The sequence below is a fragment of the Anas platyrhynchos genome, chromosome 9, assembly GCF_047663525.1.
Source record: "Anas platyrhynchos isolate ZD024472 breed Pekin duck chromosome 9, IASCAAS_PekinDuck_T2T, whole genome shotgun sequence".
NCBI lineage: Eukaryota > Metazoa > Chordata > Aves > Anseriformes > Anatidae > Anas > Anas platyrhynchos.
The window spans coordinates 4,031,583-4,051,184 of NC_092595.1; the positions used below are offsets into that span (position 1 = coordinate 4,031,583).

The 19,602-nt window shown below is 41.1% G+C and overlaps 2 protein-coding genes across 4 annotated transcripts in view; one reads left to right on the forward strand and one right to left on the reverse strand.

The window, feature by feature from the left end:
* Positions 1 to 210: 210 nt before the first annotated feature.
* Positions 211 to 11,044, reverse strand: PDCD10 (programmed cell death 10). 2 transcript variants are annotated; one of them, XM_027464161.3, is made up of 9 exons: positions 10,886 to 11,024; positions 9,335 to 9,409; positions 4,921 to 5,133; positions 4,077 to 4,130; positions 2,984 to 3,101; positions 2,310 to 2,436; positions 1,876 to 1,954; positions 1,458 to 1,540; positions 211 to 695 (listed from the first exon to the last, which is right to left on the reverse strand). In XM_027464161.3, exons 3-9 carry the CDS (start codon positions 5,014 to 5,016, stop codon positions 614 to 616), a joined length of 639 nt encoding a protein of 212 aa, XP_027319962.1. In that variant the 5' UTR covers positions 5,017 to 5,133; positions 9,335 to 9,409; positions 10,886 to 11,024; the 3' UTR covers positions 211 to 613. The 2 variants fall into 2 exon arrangements, with proteins under 2 accessions (XP_027319962.1, XP_027319961.1); XM_027464160.3 differs by lacking the exon at positions 9,335 to 9,409 and having other exon boundaries at positions 10,886 to 11,044.
* Positions 11,045 to 11,155: 111 nt separating this feature from the next.
* SERPINI1 (serpin family I member 1) overlaps positions 11,156 to 19,602 on the forward strand; it is a 46,566-nt gene continuing 38,119 nt past the window's right edge. Inside the window, exon 1 of one of the 2 annotated variants that reach the window (XM_027464266.3) lies at positions 11,156 to 11,286. The gene's annotated coding sequence lies outside the window, so the exon portion shown is untranslated. The remainder of the gene's footprint in view (positions 11,287 to 19,602) is intronic. The other variant, XM_027464267.3, reaches the window with a different exon arrangement.

The following is a 19,602-nucleotide window of genomic DNA, read 5'->3' on the forward strand; positions in this document are numbered from 1 at the left end:
TTGTCAGACATTTTGATAGGATTTTTCTGGTATTCTGGTCTAGTATTGGATCACAACCAAAATCTCAGTTTTAAGGAAAAACCCTCATTTCATACTGATTTGAACTGCCAGTGACTTTAAGCACCCGGTTTTATTTTTTCCATTTAATGTATGCTCTGCAGTTCTAAAAAGATCAGTTACGCTTTTTTGTTCACATACAAAAAGACAGTCTAACAGATGTAAACTATTTATTGAATATTTGCCACCAATATTGTTAAATACATAATCTTGCAGTTTTCCGCTTTCAAGTTAAAATGTCAGAAACAGAACACCAAATATTTACAATTCTTATAAGGAATGTTACATAATGACACATTAAGGCGTAAATTCTTTTGGCTTATAATTCTGAAAAGAATGATAATAGCAAAAAGTGATGCAAAAAATCTTCGTTGTGAGATTATGATTAAGCTACAATGTTTTACAAAAATATGGTGTAAGATGGCAATAATCCCATTCAAAATCCTGCATTAGGCCCCTAAAGAGGGGCTGATAATTTATACAGTCAACTTTAAAATTTACATATAAAGGTACCCTATTCACCATTGAAAAGTACAACTCTCAACATATACAGTTTTCAGGCCACAGTTTTGAAGGTCTGGAGTATCAAGTTGGTTTGATGAATTAGTCGGTTGGCACTTATGAACACATTTATTGCCCTGGTAGAAAAAACAAAGATATTAGTTGATACACTTTTCAACACTTTGTTCAATAAATACAGCATTAAATCAGGGTAACTAAACATATTGGCATCTAGGCAAATTGGAAACATACTGATGTCTTACCATATTGTGATGTACCTGAAGCTTACAGCTGGCAAACAGACTTAGTTGCACAGCTAATTCTAGAAAGACTATGTTTATTGGCAGGAACTTAAAAGACTTTGGCTCTCTATTTAGTTTTGTGGTTTTAACTACAAGAAGAGTGGAGCAACAATCAGTAAACGCCTGTTCTTTTCACTCCATCCCCTGATAATTTCAGAATTTGCAACTCTTTCCTCAAATACCTATTATTTCAACAATCTTTGTTACAAAAAAGTGTGGGGTCACTGAGGTTTTTAATCTCAGACGTGACACCTGTAAGCAAGACTATTTTGGTTAGTGCTGCTCCTTTCTGGTGGGAGCCGTGTAAACAAACATGTAGTTCAGACAGATGTAAGTTGCAAGGAACATGAGTCTTACCTGGGATTTCTTGCAATATTGATAATACCTAAGGCACTGTAAAGCTTATGCCCACAACACATGGCAAAGCATTTGCTTCACACAGGACTGAACAGAGCTGGTATCTTTCAGTATGTTTAGGGTAAGTGAACAACACATCAGCCCTTCTAACAAAAATCTTGTCTTATTTTCCCTAATTGTACCAGTTAGGCAAACAAAACCTTTCCATTACGTATAAATTTAGTACAAAGGTATACTTACTTTCCATCTTTAAAATAGGTTTTCAGAGTATCACTGAAACTTTTGGAGTATTTTACAAACTCTTTCTTTTGGTGCTCAAGTGCCTAAGAAAACAAAAACACCAAAAAGGTTATAAGATCACAGACTGCTGGATACAATGAGGGTCTTGACATTAAAGACGGAAGAAAACAAGCAAACAGTATGCAGATATAGGAATTTTAGGTTAAGGGTGGTGGTATATTTTTTTTTAAATTGCATTTACTTATTTTTAAGAAAGACATGCAGAGAAGTCACCCTCTTCTTAAAAAAATGCTAAGAATTAGCAAACAATCATGTTAAAACATTATGTCATTGACCAGTTATGCTCTCCTATTCATCCTTTGATCAAATGGTTTCCTCTTCAACTATTAAAAACGGTGTATAAAAAGTCTTCACATACCCTCCGGTTCTGGTATTGGTATTTCTTGAAGACATTATTTACTGTGTCAAGAAGTTCCTTTATTGCACTCGCAATGTCCCTGTTTGACAATGAAAAGAGTTGCAATATCAATAAGCTATGCTATTTAAATATTGGAATTTAAACCCCTCTCAACAGCCCTACATCCTATCTGATATTCCTTCCATTGAGATGAAAGAGCTAGACAAGTAACATGGCAACTCAACTTAACTTGTTGATTATTTTTAATTTCTGTGTATTAACATGAGGCTCTCATTAAGAATATTCAACTCTATTCACTCATTTATAACCACAGGTCAAGCTCTTTTCCAACAGCAACATTATGGCTAGCATCTCCCACAGCATTTCAGCATCCAGATATAAATGCAAAGTTTGATCCCCTCAAACTGCAGAAAAATACATAATACAGCACTTACTTGATTGTCTGAAGAAACCTCACTCTGTCATTGATCTCATCTGGAATCTTACTAAGAATTTGTTTAAGTGCTCGCGCCTTTTCATTCAGATCTTGGAATTCTGGTTCTGGTCTTTCAATCATATATTCTAACAAGAAGGACATATTGAAGAAAAAATAATGGCATTTTTCAATAAGTTCCTCGTGGCAGCTAAAAAAACTGCTTCACAAAATGCAGCAGTCTTGCCATGAAGGATTTGAAGGCTGACTGCACAAAAGATAGCCATGACCACAAACCCACAGTAAATACTCTGCATTAACAGAAACACAGCGCAGCAATAACCTTTCTAATTGCAAGTTGGAGATGTTATTTAAAAGAAATGCTGAACACGTTACACTAATTAAACGCAGTACTAAAAGAACTTTAAGCCTACTATACACTGCCCTTCTCTGACAGTGCAACACCTGCTTTTAATTTGAGGCAAACTGCAGAAGGTGAGCTACTTCTAAGAATTATTTTTCTCTTATTAGTCATGTATGTACCTCCAACAGATGTACTCAGAAAGACAACTGTTCCTACTATTCAGCATGGTAGAAGAAATCTATTAACAGAAAACTTCCTCTGAAAATGGGCGTAGAGAAATTTGGCACTGTAATTAAGAAAATGCTTATTCAACGTAAGAGACTTGGTATTACCTTCTACATCATCAGCAGCCATACGCAGGAGAGACTCTGTAAAGTTCACATCCACACTTTTTTTCTCCAGAATTTTCATAATAATGTCCTGCGTGAGACCTGGATTTTCTTTTTCAGCCTGCATTGAGAGAGGATTTATTCTTAAAGATGCAATCATAATACTGCAAGGACAAAAGCAGACTTCCAAGTAATTTGCTTCACATACCACAGCAATTTGCTAGAAAATTCTAAGAAGTACAATGGTTTTAAATTAGCATATTACATTGAAAACTGCTCTTCCATTTTTCTTTTCATACGTAGTTTTGTATAAGCAACTTTTCCAATAAACCCTTCCACTCCCTTCAATTTGAGTAAGAGATATTTTGTAAAGAAATTCTTTGTATTGTTGTATTCTTGTAAACACTTTGCTTTGAAACAAAGATATTGCACATAACAGAATTTAATTCACTTATTCACAGGTGCAACTCCCCCATCTTCCACATGGTATTTTTTTTAAGTGTGCCTCTTACAAAACACATATGCTCAAACATCTTTGAACTGCCTTTTCACAGAAAACTCCTTTTGACTGATGACATATCTAAATTAAGATATGCTAGATTCTAACACTGGACATATTCATAGTACCTGTGCTGCTATCAAAAAAATATTCTGTGTTGAGTATGAATGAGCATGTGTTTTTAGGTAGCACTCCCATTTCCTCCAATATCTCAGTTTGTTATTTGCATTCAGCACAGCCCCTTACCACCGGTTGTAAATAACATTTAACTTGGAAGAATTCTGACCGTGAGCTGTAGCTGTCTAGGTACACTTAAATTTAAAGTGGAGAAACAGCAAAGCATTGCTTAGTTACCTTTTATGCTACATACACAAGGTGAGATTCTGTTTAAAATTGCTCAATATACTTATTCAGATTCCAACTCATGTGTGTATTCAAACTCAGTCCATGGGATCATCCACCCGTATTTTCATTTAAGGCTACTGATTAAGAAAGATCCAATCTTCAAACATGACGACACAAGGAAGCAGTTATTTTGAACTTCACCATATCGTTTACCTTTTAAATGACCATTCCTCAACACAAGTAACTTCTCACCTTAATAAAGGCCGCTCTCAGTGTCTGAGCTGCTGATAGATTTACTCTTTCTAGCTGCAATAAAAGTTTAGACTGATTAGCAATTTGAACATTATCAGAACAAAACAAGTAAAGTATTCATGCCTTGCCTTACATAGCATGATAAAGGTGCTTAGCAGAAGAACTGAAACTGAGATACAAAGTATGAAGTTTGATCCAAACAAAGGACTTCCTCCCTAAATAACCAAACATGTCACTGGACATACTTTGCTTTTATTCAGCCTTCATCAGAAGTCTGACAGAAGACTTTAAGAACATCTTGACAGCCTCTGATACTTACAGAAAGATAAGTATCCAATTAAATTATAGCCATTAGCAGTTAAAATACAAATGCATCAAGCTGCTCACAGGTACATGTTAACATGCACCTTATTTCCTGTCACAGATTGCACTAGTTCCTAATGCTGTGCTAGGATCTGTGACCATTAGAGCTGAAACAGCTTCGCAAAAAGCCTCGCAAAAAGTTATGTGCACATTTACAGTGATGAAAGGAAAATAAGAACACTGAAATAATCATCTGAAAAGGAACTACAGTGTCAAGGAAAAAAAATCACATTACGTGGCATTTTTGCTAAAACCCTCTGTAAAAGCTAAGAAAAAAGACTAGGGCCAAGACAACTAGCAACCACTGACGAGCTTCGAATTGTGTTCATGGAAAGTGGAGTGAAAGAGTAAGAAAAGCATAGAAAGAAGGCTGTGTTAAACACTAGAATTTCTCCCCATCAAGCTAAGCTGGCTGTTACTGCCATCGGCTTTCCTGATATAAAAGGATTACTATGTTCTACAGCAAAAGCAGAGAGCTTACCTCGTTAAAGACAGGGTACATAACAGCATAGAGTGGCATGGAAACCATAGAAGTGGTCTCTGCTTCATTCTTCATCTCTTCCATTGTCATCCTCATTCAAAGAACCACTTCTCAAGAAAAATGCTATAGAAGCAAAAAACTCCTCATTCACTGAAACGTTTCTTCTTTTTCCTCGTTGTGCAGGAATATTTGAAGAACTTGAAATATATTGTCCTTATGTCATAGGGGGGAAAAAAAACAAAAGAACAATTATAGTTAGAATGACTAACAATTTCTAAAAAAATGAAAAGCACAGAACGTTATTTCCTGCCCAGAAAGCACGAATTATTTTATGACATCAGCTTAAGTAAATATAGAATTACTACTTCATGCAATTTTAAAGCCTTAATTCTAATTTATTAAGTGAGCAAATATCTTATAGTAACATACTACCAGAAAATCTTTACTGCAAGTTCTTACATAATTAATTTTCCTGAAAGTAATTTTATTTGATACATGATTAAAAAAAAATGGTGAATACTACGCCTTTGTTTTTATACAAGCAAGAGTCTTCAGTCATCTTTCCACTCAGGGTGTGTCCAGGACTATGTTAACTCAATGGAAAATTATTGTTCCAGTAACTGAACCTAGCTTTTGGAAGCTCTCCACCCAGTCTAGCTCATCATACACCCAACACAGAGTGATCATTGCTCAGACCCAGGAATTAAGTGGAAAAAAGGAAGGTAGCCCTGCACTTCATAAGCAATCTCTCCAACAGTCTGTGTTTTCTGTTCAACAAGTCAAGATTTTGAGAATATTTTATATAACACAATGGAGTTTAAAGACTTAACATCCAAAATAGAAATAAAGATGCACAAAAAAGATTATTATTATTTTTTAGATTTGCTCAGTATTTAATGTGCTAGAGGAGTTTTTCCATCCCCAAGAACCTTTAGACATCGGGCATTTGTATGTTCAAGTACTGGATTTTATTGATATTTTAGTGAGAAATGAATAAAGTAAAATCTTTAAAAAGAGCAGGAGCTACGAGAGTAATCGATATCACTTCCCAATAGCATCAACAGGTCAAAACATGCTAAGATGCCTCTTCGAGCTATGTTCCCCCTTTTGTTCTGCACTTGCTAGAAATCTTCTGCATTGAACTATTTAAGTAGAAAAACAGATGAACCTTTTGCCCAGGGCAAGCGTATAGTAGTATAGCTGTAATTATACCTAAGTGAAATTTGTTATTGACTACAGTAAGCAGAAGGAGGAACTTAGATGACTGCAAATATCACACCTGCCTCGCCCAAGCGTGGGATTGGGCAGTATGAACATACCCCAAAGTGATAAACCAAGGGAGGAACCGGTCACGTTACAGAAATAGCCGACAGTTAAGAAAATATTATTAGAAGTTAAACATAAATATAGCAACAAGCGACAGCTATTTATACAGGCCTGCTGACATGGATTGCAGATTGCAAAATCTCATCGCTATTTCTCTTGGTGTTTGAAACTTTCAGCGTGACGTACACGAGCAGAGTCCCTTAAGCCACAAAAAGGGCTTACCCTGACTTTAAATAAAAGGGGTCTGTGTAGAAACCTCAGCATGAGTAGAGCTGCAGAAGGTCAGGGCTCACCATTTTAACACCTACTGGTAGCTGTTCTATTCAAGAACTTGGAAGAATACAATCAAATATTTGCTATTTCTTAAAAAGTTGATTATCTTGAAAGAACTCGATCCAGAGTTACCCAAATTCATGCAAAATCTACTCACAGGGGGGACTCATCTGAACAAGTTTGCCTCCCCAGCAGAAGCCCAAGCTGCCCCATCTATTTATTACACTTATACTGCCTGCACCAAGGACTGTGGCATGTAAGGGGCAGGGTGGAGGGCGAGCTGCCTGTTTTGCAGTTTCCTTCTGTGTTTCTGGAAGTTCAGTAAAAATAAACACTCCAGGAAGATCCTACACAAAAGAGTGTCACTGAAGACAGCGTTCATAGGTTAATTGGCTGCAAGTTGTTTTTTTTTTTTATCTAAAGCACTGTGCTGTCAACATAAAAGTTTTTAAAAACAGGTAAGTGAACGTTGCTTTAGTCTACCCAAAAGATTTTTCATCATCAGGAGAAGGGCAAAGAAGGACAAAATAACCATTAGATATAATTACTTCGGTTTTATGGGTTATCAGTATCCACAAAGAAAATAAAATACCAACTGAAATGATAGATTTTTATGATGATGAAAGCCTCACCGCTGACTATTGTGAAGAACTCATTTTCTCCTGAAGAGCCATAAGCCACTGTTACTCATCCATGGTGCGGTTAAACACCCCATATAAAAACAATCAGGCACCATCTCCTACCTCCTTACCAGGCACCGACACTCTTCAAACAAAGTAAATAAATCCTGGCTGTGTACTAACACAACGGGTACAAGTGCTGTGACTGAAGACAAGGGCTGGCTTTAAATATGTTGTACACACCAAAAAAGTTAAGACTTGAAATCCTTCTGTTGCCACCATATGAAAATATACGTGGGATCTCAATCACACCGGCTGCTCCTCACTCCAGGATCTTTCCTCTGACTCATGCTAACCCCACATTCCAGCCGGTGCATCCGTTTGCTATCACTGCCCCACTCTCTCTTTGCAGCTAGGAATGACTCCACACCTTTTGGGGTAACTTGGATGTGCTGCAGTCTTGGTCAGCCCTGAATAGCAGGGTAAAGGCTTCCCCCAAAACGCATTTGCAGTACAGAGGCTGTATGGGCTCTAGTGCACCCATGACAAATACTTCCTAAGAGGTCCTGATTATGACCAAATCCCCGTGAAGACAGAAGTCAACTCTATCATTTAGGTGAATTATTAGATATTCTGGTAGCCTTCAAGATAGCTTGGCTAAAGCCACGGTTTAATACACATTATCATGAAGCAAACTCTGAGCTTTCAGCATTTCTTTGGTGTCTGACCAAAAGCAGCCATCTGCTTGGCTGCCAGGCTTTATGGCAACACCATCTCCTAAAAGCATTAAGTTCAGCTCACCAGAATCTCAGGTGGCTTTACTTGAGAGGAATTTACACTGGCTTCACCTGCCAACAGTTTTTTCTCCTTAGACACTCAAAAAAGCTGGAATATGATCCCATAAAGAGATGATCCACTAGAACAGCACAGCATAGCCATGTGGCTCAGAAAATCCTGGCAAATTCATATTAGGTGCAAGGAAAGTGCTATTCAGCTGGCAAATTTAACTGCTCTGATGGGGGAGACGAGAAGATAGAAGGAGATACAGCATGGGAAGAGACAGACTGCCAAATATAATTTGCATGTTAGCCTGATTTTTCTTTTTAAACAGTGATCCCACAGATTCAAATGTAGCCTGTTCCCCAGCATATGGAATTAGAAGTCATGCTTCACACTGCATCAGAAGAAATCAACCATCAGGGAGAATAAACAGAATAGATATAGTGAATTTAAAGGTGATTTCAACTTGAAAACAATGCTAAGATGCCACCTAGTACAGCCCTGTCTGCTTAGTGTTAAAACCAAACACATCAAGCTCTGTTCCCTGAGAAGAACTAGCACAGAGTTTGCTACTAGTTTTTCTGTGACACTTTCATTGTCAGTACAAATCTGACATTATAACCTTCACCATTTCGGCACTAAAATACTACCCCAGGTGTTCAGCAGTCACAGAGGGGACTGGAACTTTCTGACAAGGATCAAGTTTTTGAAGAGTTCTGTTATAGATCTATTTCTCCATTCCCATTCAGTGATGTTTTAAATCATTCAGCTGAACTATGTCGAGGGAAAAAAAGCTACATTAAGATAAACTTCCTGGAAACAAAAATGAATAAAAAAAGCAAAAAACACCAAATTTCCCCCAAATGTACAGCTACCGTGCTAAGTACCCCAGGTGAAAGCTTGCTTCTCTAACCTGTCACTTACTGACAGCCTTTTTGGTCAAGCACTAAAGATTAAGTAGGAGAAGAACAGATATACCTAGTAAGAAAACAACCAGTGAGCACAGCAATCTTCCCCAAACCCACCTCTGCTCACTGGCCAGCGTGAAGACAAGCAAGGGATCTATGAAAGAAAGGCATTTGTTTAGTATTAGCTTCTGGAAGAGTATTTCAAGAGAAGACAGCAGTGTCATGACTGCAACCTTTAAAGACTTTCAAAACAATGGAAACTCTGGCAGGATGTCAGTGGTCACTTATGTCATCAGGAGATCCACCTGCACCACCAGTGCTGTCTCTGCTCTGTTCTCCAGGCTCCATCTACATCAGATATAGAAAGTTTTAAGCACCTTTAAATGCTCTTTCTTTAAGAAAAGCACTAAAGAGGCAGCAATCTACCAGAACGATTAATTCAATGGCTGGCTTATAGGGCAGAACCAAGTCACAGCTCTGCCCCTGCTACAGAAAGGTTATCCTTACCGCCAAGAAGTTCTGTTCCACTCCTTGTGGTGAGGATTCAAGAAGACTGGATTAAAGGAAAAGCCTCCAGGACCCCTGAGTTACCAGAACAACATATTTAAGGTCAGGAAGAAAGGTTGAAGAAGAAAAAGAGCACTTAAAATGATGCCTATCTTGATTTTAAGGGCAAAGGTCTTCTTGGCCCTTACGTGTAAAACCAATGGGCACAGCAGAATGGAGCTTAGATATTTGCCTAACTACAGATGCAAATTTTACACAAGAGAAAAAATTACAGAGCGTGCTATTTTAACTATACACCTACCCCTTGCACAGCTTGGTGCCTTTAAGTTTCCCTTATTAATCAGTGAAGATGGCGAGAAACTTAGAAAAAGGCACTGGTATTGGTTCCCTGTTCTACTAAAACTTGGCAGTTTGAAGAGGTGGCCAAAGGAATATTATCAGAAGATAAGATTGGAGTTTTAAAAGCATCTTTAAATGCCTCTTGCTAGAAGAGACATGCACTCCTCTAACATCTCCATGCGCGTGTATCACAGCCACTAACGGCTGGGTTCACTCAGACAACGCATAACTGCTTATGCATTTTATTATTGTGAGGGCAATTTGTGTGACTAATTCACGTCACACGAACCGCAGCAAACACAAGATGCCTATTTTTAGGCTCACATCAACTCCAAAATAATTCAAGCCCACACTGAGATCAGGCTGACAATTAATTCACATTGTGAACTTCAGGATGGGAGTTGTTTAGTGCGCTCTAATACATAAGTGCTGGTTTTGTGTGCCTACAAGAGAAGCTACAGCACCTGGATCAGGCCCCAATCTCAGTAGTCACCCACTGAGAGCTGTAACACAGCACAAATGGAAGGGGACAGCGCTCTGCATGTGTATAACCACAACAGTGTTTTCTTGTTTCGTTTTCAAGTTGTTTTCCTCTTCCTTAGGAATCCAAAGGCAAAACCAACACAGTGGCTGCGTTACTCCACCAGGCACTACGAGATAAGACACCAACCCCCACACACACCACCACCTCCCAACGAGCACACAAAGCCCAGGGAGCAGCCCACCCCCCCATAGGGGTCCCCACGTCCCTGCCTGGCCCAGCCTCAGGTCAGGGCCCCCCCCCCAGGCCCCCACTAACGGGCGGTCCCCACAGAGCGCCGCCGCCCGTCCCTGAAGGGCCGCCCGCTGCTTCCACCCCGGGGAGGGCCCGGGACGGCCCTGCCAGCGCCCCTCGCCTCCTGGGGGGCAGGAGGCCGGGCTAGGAGCCCGAAGGGCCGGGCAGGACCCCCCAAATCCCCCCCGAGCCGCCGCGGGTCCCCCCCGGCCTCTCCCCGCCCGGCCAGGCCCGAGCCGCGCCCGCCGCCTTCCCTCAGCCCTCCGCCACCCCCCGATTCTGGAAGCAGCCTTACGCTCCTTGCGCGGCGCAGCCCCAGGGGCATAGCCAGGCCCTACGCAAACGCCCCAGTGACCCCCACCCGCCCGTTCTCCTTCTCTCCCTCCCTCCCCAGGCTCGGCCCGCCGCAGGGAGCAACCCCAGCCCCGGCCCCATACCTCGGGCGCCCCCCGCCCCGCCGGGCCCACGGAGCTCCCCGGGGGGGCTTCACCGCTGCCGCCGGAAGCGCCCGCAAGGAGGAAGCGCCCGCCGCGGTGAGCGCCCAGCAGGCGTTGTCCGGAACTACCGGGGCGGCCGCGGGGCCCCCTGGGAGTTGTAGTCCTCCGGCCCCAACCACCCGCCCCACAATGCCGCGCGGGCGGGGGGAGGGCGCGAGGAGGAGGCGGCGGCGAATGGGAGCGAGGGGCGGGGCGGGGAGGGGGGGGGGCGCTGGGCATAACCCGGCGCGGGAGGCGGCGGCAGCGGCAGTGCCCGCGGCAGGGCGCGGGCGGCGGGTGAGGGGCGGTGCTGCTGGGCGGGCTCGCGCCGGTACCCAGCGGGCGGGCAGGGCGGCGGGCTGGTGAGTGCCCCCCGAAGTGGGGTTGGGCTGAGGGGGCTCCTGTAGGGCTGGGGGAGGTGGGGGGAGCCGCCCGGGAGCGGCCGCTGTGGGGTTAGCGTGGGGTGGGGGCGCTGAGGGGAGCCCCTGCTGCTGCCCTCACGGTGCCCCCTGAGGGGCTCTGCCCGGCCCGGGGGCGCTGAGGGGCTCGGAAGGTGTCAGAGTTAACAACGAGCTCTGGGCTGGGCAGTGCGGCTCCGTTTTGGGTTGGTATCCGCGGTTTTGGTGCGTTGCCTTGTAACTTTTTAACAATTCTGTGTAGGGCGAGTACCTGTGAGCAGGGCTCCGGGTCCTGGAGCCAGCCCGCGGGTGTGGGGGGGGGAGCTCGGTGCACACCGAGCCGGGCTCCGACCTCTTGTAACGCTGGGATGCGAAGGGGAGAGATTTTGGCACCGTGCTCACCCCACGCGTGTTCCTGCTCCCTGTGGGGAGCCAGCACCGGGCTGCCGGTGCTCCGCTGCCCTCGCCGCCAGCCTGCCTGGTTTTGCTGGGGTCCGTGTGTGTCAGCTCCTGTGTCAGCCGCTCTGCCTGTCGTGCTGGTGGAGGATTGTTCAGAACTTCCATGGTTTGTGTGTGCTGTTCGTCGCCTGCTGCCTCCGGTTCCTGATGCCTCGCCTCACCGTTTCTGATGCGGTCAGTGCCTCAGCCCAGGAGGAGGTGATGCTGCCCTGCTCAGGGGAGGGAGACTTGCCAAAATGTCACAGCATCTGCCTGCCTGGGGTGCTTTCACTTCTCAGTGAAACTAGTATGCTTTAAAGCTACAAAGTTGCAGTCCTTCTGCTAACACCTGAAATATCCTATCTAACGTGTATTATTTATAGGATATAGTATATCCTATCTGATGGTACTTTATGATGTTCTTTTTCAGCACTGAGGTTTTAGACCAGTTTTATTCTTGGCTATTTTTGTCTTTTGTATTTTTCAGTACAGTTATAACTCTAACCTCAGTGAGGAGTGACTGTCAGGAAGGTGAGGGAAAAGGGGGAGAGAAAAGATTGTTGGCTTTGTACTTCAAGCTATGGATGCTCTACAGGACTGTACAGGGCAACTATGAGGCAGTACAGGGTGCAGGTTTGCATTGAAGCTAAGTTTGCTGTTTGCTTTATACACAAGCTGCAGAGTTTGTACTGATGCTGCAAGACTGCCCATCCTAGGTGTTAATGCTCTCATGCTGATTTTGGGCTTCTAAATTTGTTTTGACTCTGTTACACTGTTAGCCACTTCCCGTGAATGGTTTGGTCATGTGTGTGAAGGTATTCCTAAAGTTCTCTCATCTTCTTACCTCTTTTTGACGCTGTGCAGTACCCTGTGTGTCTGAACCCTCTAGCTACAGCAGTGCATCTCAATCAAGCTGCTTCCAAAACTGCCCCGGGATTAATGTACCTGTTACGTGACTTGGTTCCTACTGCAGTGTGGGGCTGTGGGGAGCTTCTGGTGCTTAATTTTAAGATCTGTCTCTTGTAACCTCTCTTCTTCTATAAGAAGGCATGCACACAGTCTGACAGGGTTCTAGGAGTGTGTCTGACCTCCTACACTGCTACACTTACTACGCTGCTGTAATTGCTCAGATGACACCTGCATCTACAGGATAAATGTTATATGCTTATCTGGAGCTTAATAAGGTTAGGATTCCTCACATCAAGTTCTAGCTACTTCTAGGTCTTTAGATTATTTTTCAACTACTGTACCTAACTTTTTTTTTCTCAAACTCAAATTTATTTTGTTGCTCATCTTCTATGAAGACACATCTGATGTGGTTGAGTACCTCTTAAAATAATTTCTGGCAAACCATGTTCTGAGCAGGCAAGACTTATTGTGTCTTTGTAAAACAGAGGCTGAATATGAATTGATACAAGATGCATTTGTTCTATGCTCTGTATTTAGGTTGTTGTCATCTCCATCATTCTGTTATTAAAATAATCTTACAAATCAAAAATGTAAACATATTTTTAAAAATGAATGCCTAGTTCTCTCTATTTGTATATATAGCTGTGTATCGTTGATACTGTGGGTATTAATGGTTACATGTCAGTGTAATGGACAGATGGTAGGGAAAGACATCTACATAGTCAACTGTGATTAGCGATAACTATTTTTGCTCATATACACTTAAGAACAGAGTAGTTAATTTAAATTTGGAAACATCTTTTAAAATTCTTGGGTTTAATTTGTATCTTGAATACTGTTAGTCTTCTGAACTGGATGTCAGAAGGTTAGTGGAATTTTGGTAATCAGACTACACTAAATATAAACTTAGAGATAATCTATGCATTCTGTTAATAAATGGAGCTATGCTACGTTGCCTCAGTAAGCTTTCATTTCTCCTATTAGTCTCATACGTGTGCTGTTGCTTGTTATTTCTTCAACTAAGCCCGAATTGTGAGCTGTCTAGTGACTTGTCCCTAAAAAACAGCCCTTCCTGGTAGGGAGGTTGCTGCCTGGCTTCCCTGGCAGGGCAGTAGTGGTGTTCTCTACTGCCTCTTCACGTCTTGAGTAATTCTGGACAGCATCTCATTTGGTGGCCTGAAATGTTTGATAAGGAGTTGTTTTTATGGGGTGTGATTAAAATATCAACTCTAAGGTCACATTCTGCTTTGTTTAATATACTTCAAAGCTAATGATTATGAAAACTGCAGAGTGTGGCTAATGTGATAAAAGCTGCGCGAGTTATCCACATCCCTTTTGGTCTTTCAGAGTCATTGCAAAGCAGCTTGTAGCTATGAGATGTAAAAAGAGGAAAATTTTATGTTGATACAAGCTAATGAGTTAAATATGTGCCTTGCTTTTAGGTTAATAAGATTTGACCTTCTGTGTTGTAGAGGATTTCTGGTTTAGCTTAGTGTTTAAATATTATGATGATTTTTTAGGAACATTTTCTTAAATCTTGAGACTATTCTTCCTGGAAGAATTAATAGTAAGTAATATTCCTGCCAGGAGGAGAAAGTTGAGCAATGTGGCTGTGCTCAGATGTAACCAAATCACTAGCCTCTTAATCAGAGGGCATCTTTCTGTTTATCTGGTTGTGCTTCAACCCTGCAGCTCTTCAGCATTACCATTGCATCTGCACTAATAATCACTTAATAATGTAAAGTGTATCTAATGTGCTGTGTATGTCTGAGAAATTTAAACTCACGATGACTTGATGGGTCTAATGGACATCTGGCTCCTGGGAAGATCTCCTGTCAAAATTGAAACCGCACTGTGTGTAGTGGGATTTCTGAACTAAGCAAACAGGAGTGCTGCTTAGCTCACAGTGATCCCTCTAAGCCTTGGAAGGACTTCAGTTCTTGTGCTTGTCTGCTTTCATATACTCTATGTAATAGGCTTATTTTTTCTTGTGTGGGAAGGGAGAGCTATCAATTGCTTTCTAACTTCTTCTAACAACGTATTTAAGACTGTCTTACTTCAGGAATTCTCACTGAATTCTGTGAATTTTGCTCAGACACCGCAGCAAGCACTTTAATTGCCTTTGCAGTAAAATATGCCCAGACTCTTGCTCACCAGTTGCATTTTGCATCCAGGACTTCTAAAGCACAGATGCCAGTCCAGCCCTTGGCTCTCCTGCAGAAGTTTGGAGTAAGCTAAAGACTTACAGACTTTTAAATGCTATTTTTAACTGACCTTGGCATGCCAGGGTAGTGTTAGGAGCATGGGTACTCTCATAAAGACAGCCTGTCTGAATTCCTCATGATCACTGAGCCACTGGAGACTGCGTCCCACCTTGACAATAGAGCAAAATGCCATTTTTCAGCAACTGCAATTTCTGTCTGAGGTAGCGTTTACTGCCCCAGTTTTTCCTGTGTACATATCAGTTATATAAGTTATAGCTAGAAAGAAAATAGGTTTAAAGATTTAAGATATCTCCTTAATTGGCACACTAAAATTGCCCTTTTGGAATGCTTTTCTTTGTACATTTAAATTAAAGCAGTTCTTGGAGCATTTAATGATTGGGTACTTCACATAGCAATTTAAGTTCACTGAAGCAACTCATGTTTTCTTTCTCAGATATCTATTTCAAAAAAAAAAAAAGGTATTTGCTCTAGTTTCTAAACAACTTAAAGATATTTAAACCTCTGACAACACAAACAGCTACTGTAATGCCAAGTCTTCAACCTGAGATCCTCTTGATGTAAAGGAAAGATGCCTGGGTCTCTACCCACAGAGTTGAGTACGTGTAAGCCTGCAGGTGAACGGTATCCTTTTCATCTGCAAAAAGAAATATGAGAAGTGGGAGGAAGATAAGAAAGCAGAGTTATTTTTACTGTAAATATATCAGTTTATTGACTTGTTAATTTCAGATTTATTCAGAAAGCAGGAGGAGGAAATAGTAATGTCTGCCAAAACCAAAGTCATTAGTGGGAGTCAAAAGATGTCTAATGATTCTTACAAGTATTAAAAAGGAATAAACTAGTATTTTATTAGACTGGATATGGACTTTTAAAACACTGTAGTAATTCTGTTTTGCCTCTAAAAGCATGTGCATTTACATATGGTGACTATAAGCCTCTACTGAAGTATTCCCAATAACTTTGCTGCAATAAAAACAGCTGCTGCCTGTAAAGTTTTTTTTTTTTTTAAAAAAAGCTGATTTTGTGCTTCTAAAATAAAGATTCAGATAATATTTGTCAAAGCTGACATTTGAGTCAAAGATCACAGAATAGCCTTTTAGTTTAATGCTTAATATGCCTCTCATTCCACGGTTTGATGTGAAAAATGAGATCTTGTTTCAGCAAGTTGTCCCGTGGCTCCCTGGCAGTGATTAGCCATTGCAGAATTCGTTCTGTTCCCCCATTTCTCTCTATCCAGAGAACTTATTACTGGAGGTATCCCAGTTGAGTTAAGAATAACAGGATGGTTGTGCATGAGAATCTGTGAAGGCAGTTGTAAAAGAACAACCAACCCATCTTGCACTTACGATATAAACAGGAGATGCAGAGCTTTGCTCAGCACTGCTTTGGTCTTTCACTGCTGTGATCTTGCTTGCATCCTGCAGTAATGTTGACTGGTTTTCTTTCAGAGTAAACAGGAGGAATTTGTTTGCTACCAGTCCAAACAGCAAATAATAGTCTTTGAAATATAACCCCCGATGAACTTTGTATGGGAGAAGTGTTTTAAAATGTGTTTTAGTCAGAAACAGGAGAGTGACTGATGAATAACTTCTCTACATACTCCCCCTGCCCCTCAACTGACAGGTGTGTAAAGAGCATCCCTAAATACCTATTGGAAATTCAGTGAGGCATGAGGTAACACTCCTAACAGAAGAATGATGTCTGAAGGAATAAGCAGCCTGAAACAACGCTCGTGGTGCTTTGCAGCTGTGGCTTTGCTTGTTCTTCCTCCTGGGGACAGGCTCTGAAGTCAGGTGCCATTCATGTCTGCATGCAGCTCCTCATTTCTGTCACCGGTGTGGCCACTGCATGCTGTAACCGTGCTTGTGCTCAGTCTCCTGTAGGAGAGCCTTTGATTAGTCCTCCACAACGTCTCCGAGGCACAGAAAATGTCATGGTAGCACAAATAACATGTGGATTTGGAAACGTTTGGAGTCTCCACTTGCACAGAAGCTACTCAGCATCATCTGTAGCTGGCAATTTCCATCTGCTCTCCCTGTAGTACATGTGTTGAAATACTGAAGGAAGCAGAATACTAGCTTTATGAGGAGATGCTGAGAAGAAAAACAAGCATCAGAAAAACAAGCAAGCAGAAATGTATTATGGAGGATACCGAGCAGCAGGGCAGACACAGAGGTTATCCAGGAGATTGAGTCAAACAAATTGACTCTAAGTAGATTATTTTGAGGGGATGAAATGCATGAATCAAAATGCCATTGGTAACTTTTCATGTGTGAAGGGAGGAAAATGTACATACAATATCATGATATCATTTACAGGTTTGATGGGGACTAATACCACATCTTCATATATGAAGTGACAGCAAAATACCAATTTTGAGAGGACAAGCCCACTCACAGAGAAAATAAATTCTTGATGTGATAAGAACGTATTTCCCAACAAGAACTCTATCATATTTTCCTATTTAAAAGGAAAAGCAATCAATATAAGTTCAAATCTGCACACAAGAATGTTGCAAGGAGCTAAGTCTATCTAAGATGGTATCATCTTTACCTGCAGTGAAAGCCCTGAAGAGGAAGATATATGTGTTATTTGTGTTCCCACTGTATGTCATGTCAGCGTTGGTAGAAATGAATTGAATTGATATTTACCATCCCTTCCTAAATGAGTTTCTTATTAATTGAAATAATCTTGTAACTATCCTACCCATGAGTTATTATTTAATTACTTATTACAATTGATAGCCTAGTTCTAAAGAAGAAGAAACTCCTTTGTCTGCTACTAAGATCTGAAAACAAGTAACTTAATCTATACTTAACCTGTATTTCTCCAGCGTAAAATGAAACCAGGCTTTTCTCAAAGTAAAATCCAATAATGATTGTCAGGCATCTGGGTATTAGCTTTAAAAAGGTATAGGTCAATTAGGATGGGTTTAATACCTTGAACAACCTTAATGTGTTATACATAAGCTGGGTAAGCAACTAGGTGGCCATGACTCATCAGGCATGGTTGTCTTTGCCTTCCTAGATCATCTTGCAATAGATCTTGAGATACTAGATCATTCATGTTACTTTATGACAAATGATACCATTTGTTCTTAGACTTTCCATTTTTAATTTGTGAGTCTTTCAGTACAGCAGTTGAATAATGCTGTCTGAAAGCTGAGTTGTAAGACCTAGGTATTGTTTGAATTGCAGGTGCTTTGCACTGTCCTGACCTGTTACATAAGCCTATTCATGACACTGGATAATGTTATGTATGTTCAAGGAAGTCATTAGAATACAGCATTCATTTAGAAAATGTTAAAGGTGATGATGCATCATTCACTTGTAGAAAAACTCAGTGTTGAGTGGAATCTTGTTCAATGGTGCGAAAATACTTGATACCATTCTGAAACAAATTGTTCCATCCTTGAAGTTCTGCAAGGCTGTGTGTACAGCAGCCACCATTAACATGAAATTCCCATCTTTCATGCTTAAATGGAGTAAATCTGAAGTCTGTTTGTTCAACTAAACAGCACTTTGGAACTACTTTACAGAGCTTAGTTGAAGCAATGTGCTCTATCCAGTTCACTTCAGTTGTGAATTATGGGGACTACTGGAGACTTTTTGTTCAACTGCCACTCGTTTTATTTTCTTACATTTTACCTGGTTGACTACATTAATGAAAAATGTTTCTGACTGTCTTCTAGCTTATACAAAACATAGTTAATTAAGACATGTTATACTTTGACTCTGGGGAGAAAGTATAATGTTCAGCTGGCCGACTTGCATGAATAATCCATCACTGTGAATCATTAATTTAGAAGACAAGCTATGGTAATTGACGTCTTTATGCAAGCCATGGAAATGCTTAGGGAAATCGCTTATTTTTCTTGTTGGTATATTTTTTTAATTTGGTTTAGAATGTTTCCTGGCCTGAGTAGTACTGGGCTGTAGCCTCTAAAGCAGAATCTAACCTTGGGCTAAGCTTGTGTGTGAATATTGGATGAACCACTGTTCTTGGAGGTTTCTAACAAAAGGGCCTGACATGGTGATGATACCAGGCAGCAGTAGCCTTATGTGATAAAAATACTTCTCAGAAATCATGTTAGATCTGGTCATGCGAACGGGGATTACAAGAACTAACATATACTGTGCTAGCTGGTATTTAGACCTTCCTATATCCTGGCATGGTGGAAGTGATTACCTGATGAGGTGACAACATGCTTCTGTGTGGAGGTAAGCACGTCGAAGACAGACATGTATATTTGGTTGGAAGACTTGAACCTGAGGATAATTATCACACAAATCAAAATTCTCATAAAAGTTAAATTCTGCTATAACCATTTTTGTGTGTCAAGAAAAGCTACAAATTGTTGGCTTCAAAGGAATCCCTTCCATTCCCTGATGGAAATGTTAGGGTTTTACTAGCCTACAGCTGTATGTACCAATTTGTGATCAGTTTCTGCCTTCAAAACAAGGAAGACGTGGCTAGGTCAGTATCACAGTGGGAGCCAGCAGCTTGATGGTATTTCAGTAATGGTTCAGAAGCACAATATTAGTAACCTATAACAAAAGTATTGGGCTATCTTGGTGAAAGCACCAAGCCGTAGAAGTTTTTGTATTACTGATTAAGGAGGCTTCAGTGTTTTTCTTTTATTGGCTGGTCTCTTACATAAAATGTCAATTTTAGATCTATGTGACTCCTGTATCATCAAATTCTATTTTTC

Bases quoted from the DNA above. Each gene is read 5' to 3' on its own strand.
- PDCD10 (XM_027464160.3), bottom strand. From the start codon at position 5,016: ATGAGGATGACAATGGAAGAGATGAAGAATGAAGCAGAGACCACTTCT. The intron at 4,131-4,920 runs GTAAGCTCTCTG...CTTTTATTGCAG, and splicing joins TGTACCCTGTCTTTAACGAG to CTAGAAAGAGTAAATCTATC. The intron at 1,541-1,875 runs GTATGTGAAGAC...TTGTTTTCTTAG, and splicing joins ACCAATACCAGAACCGGAGG to GCACTTGAGCACCAAAAGAA.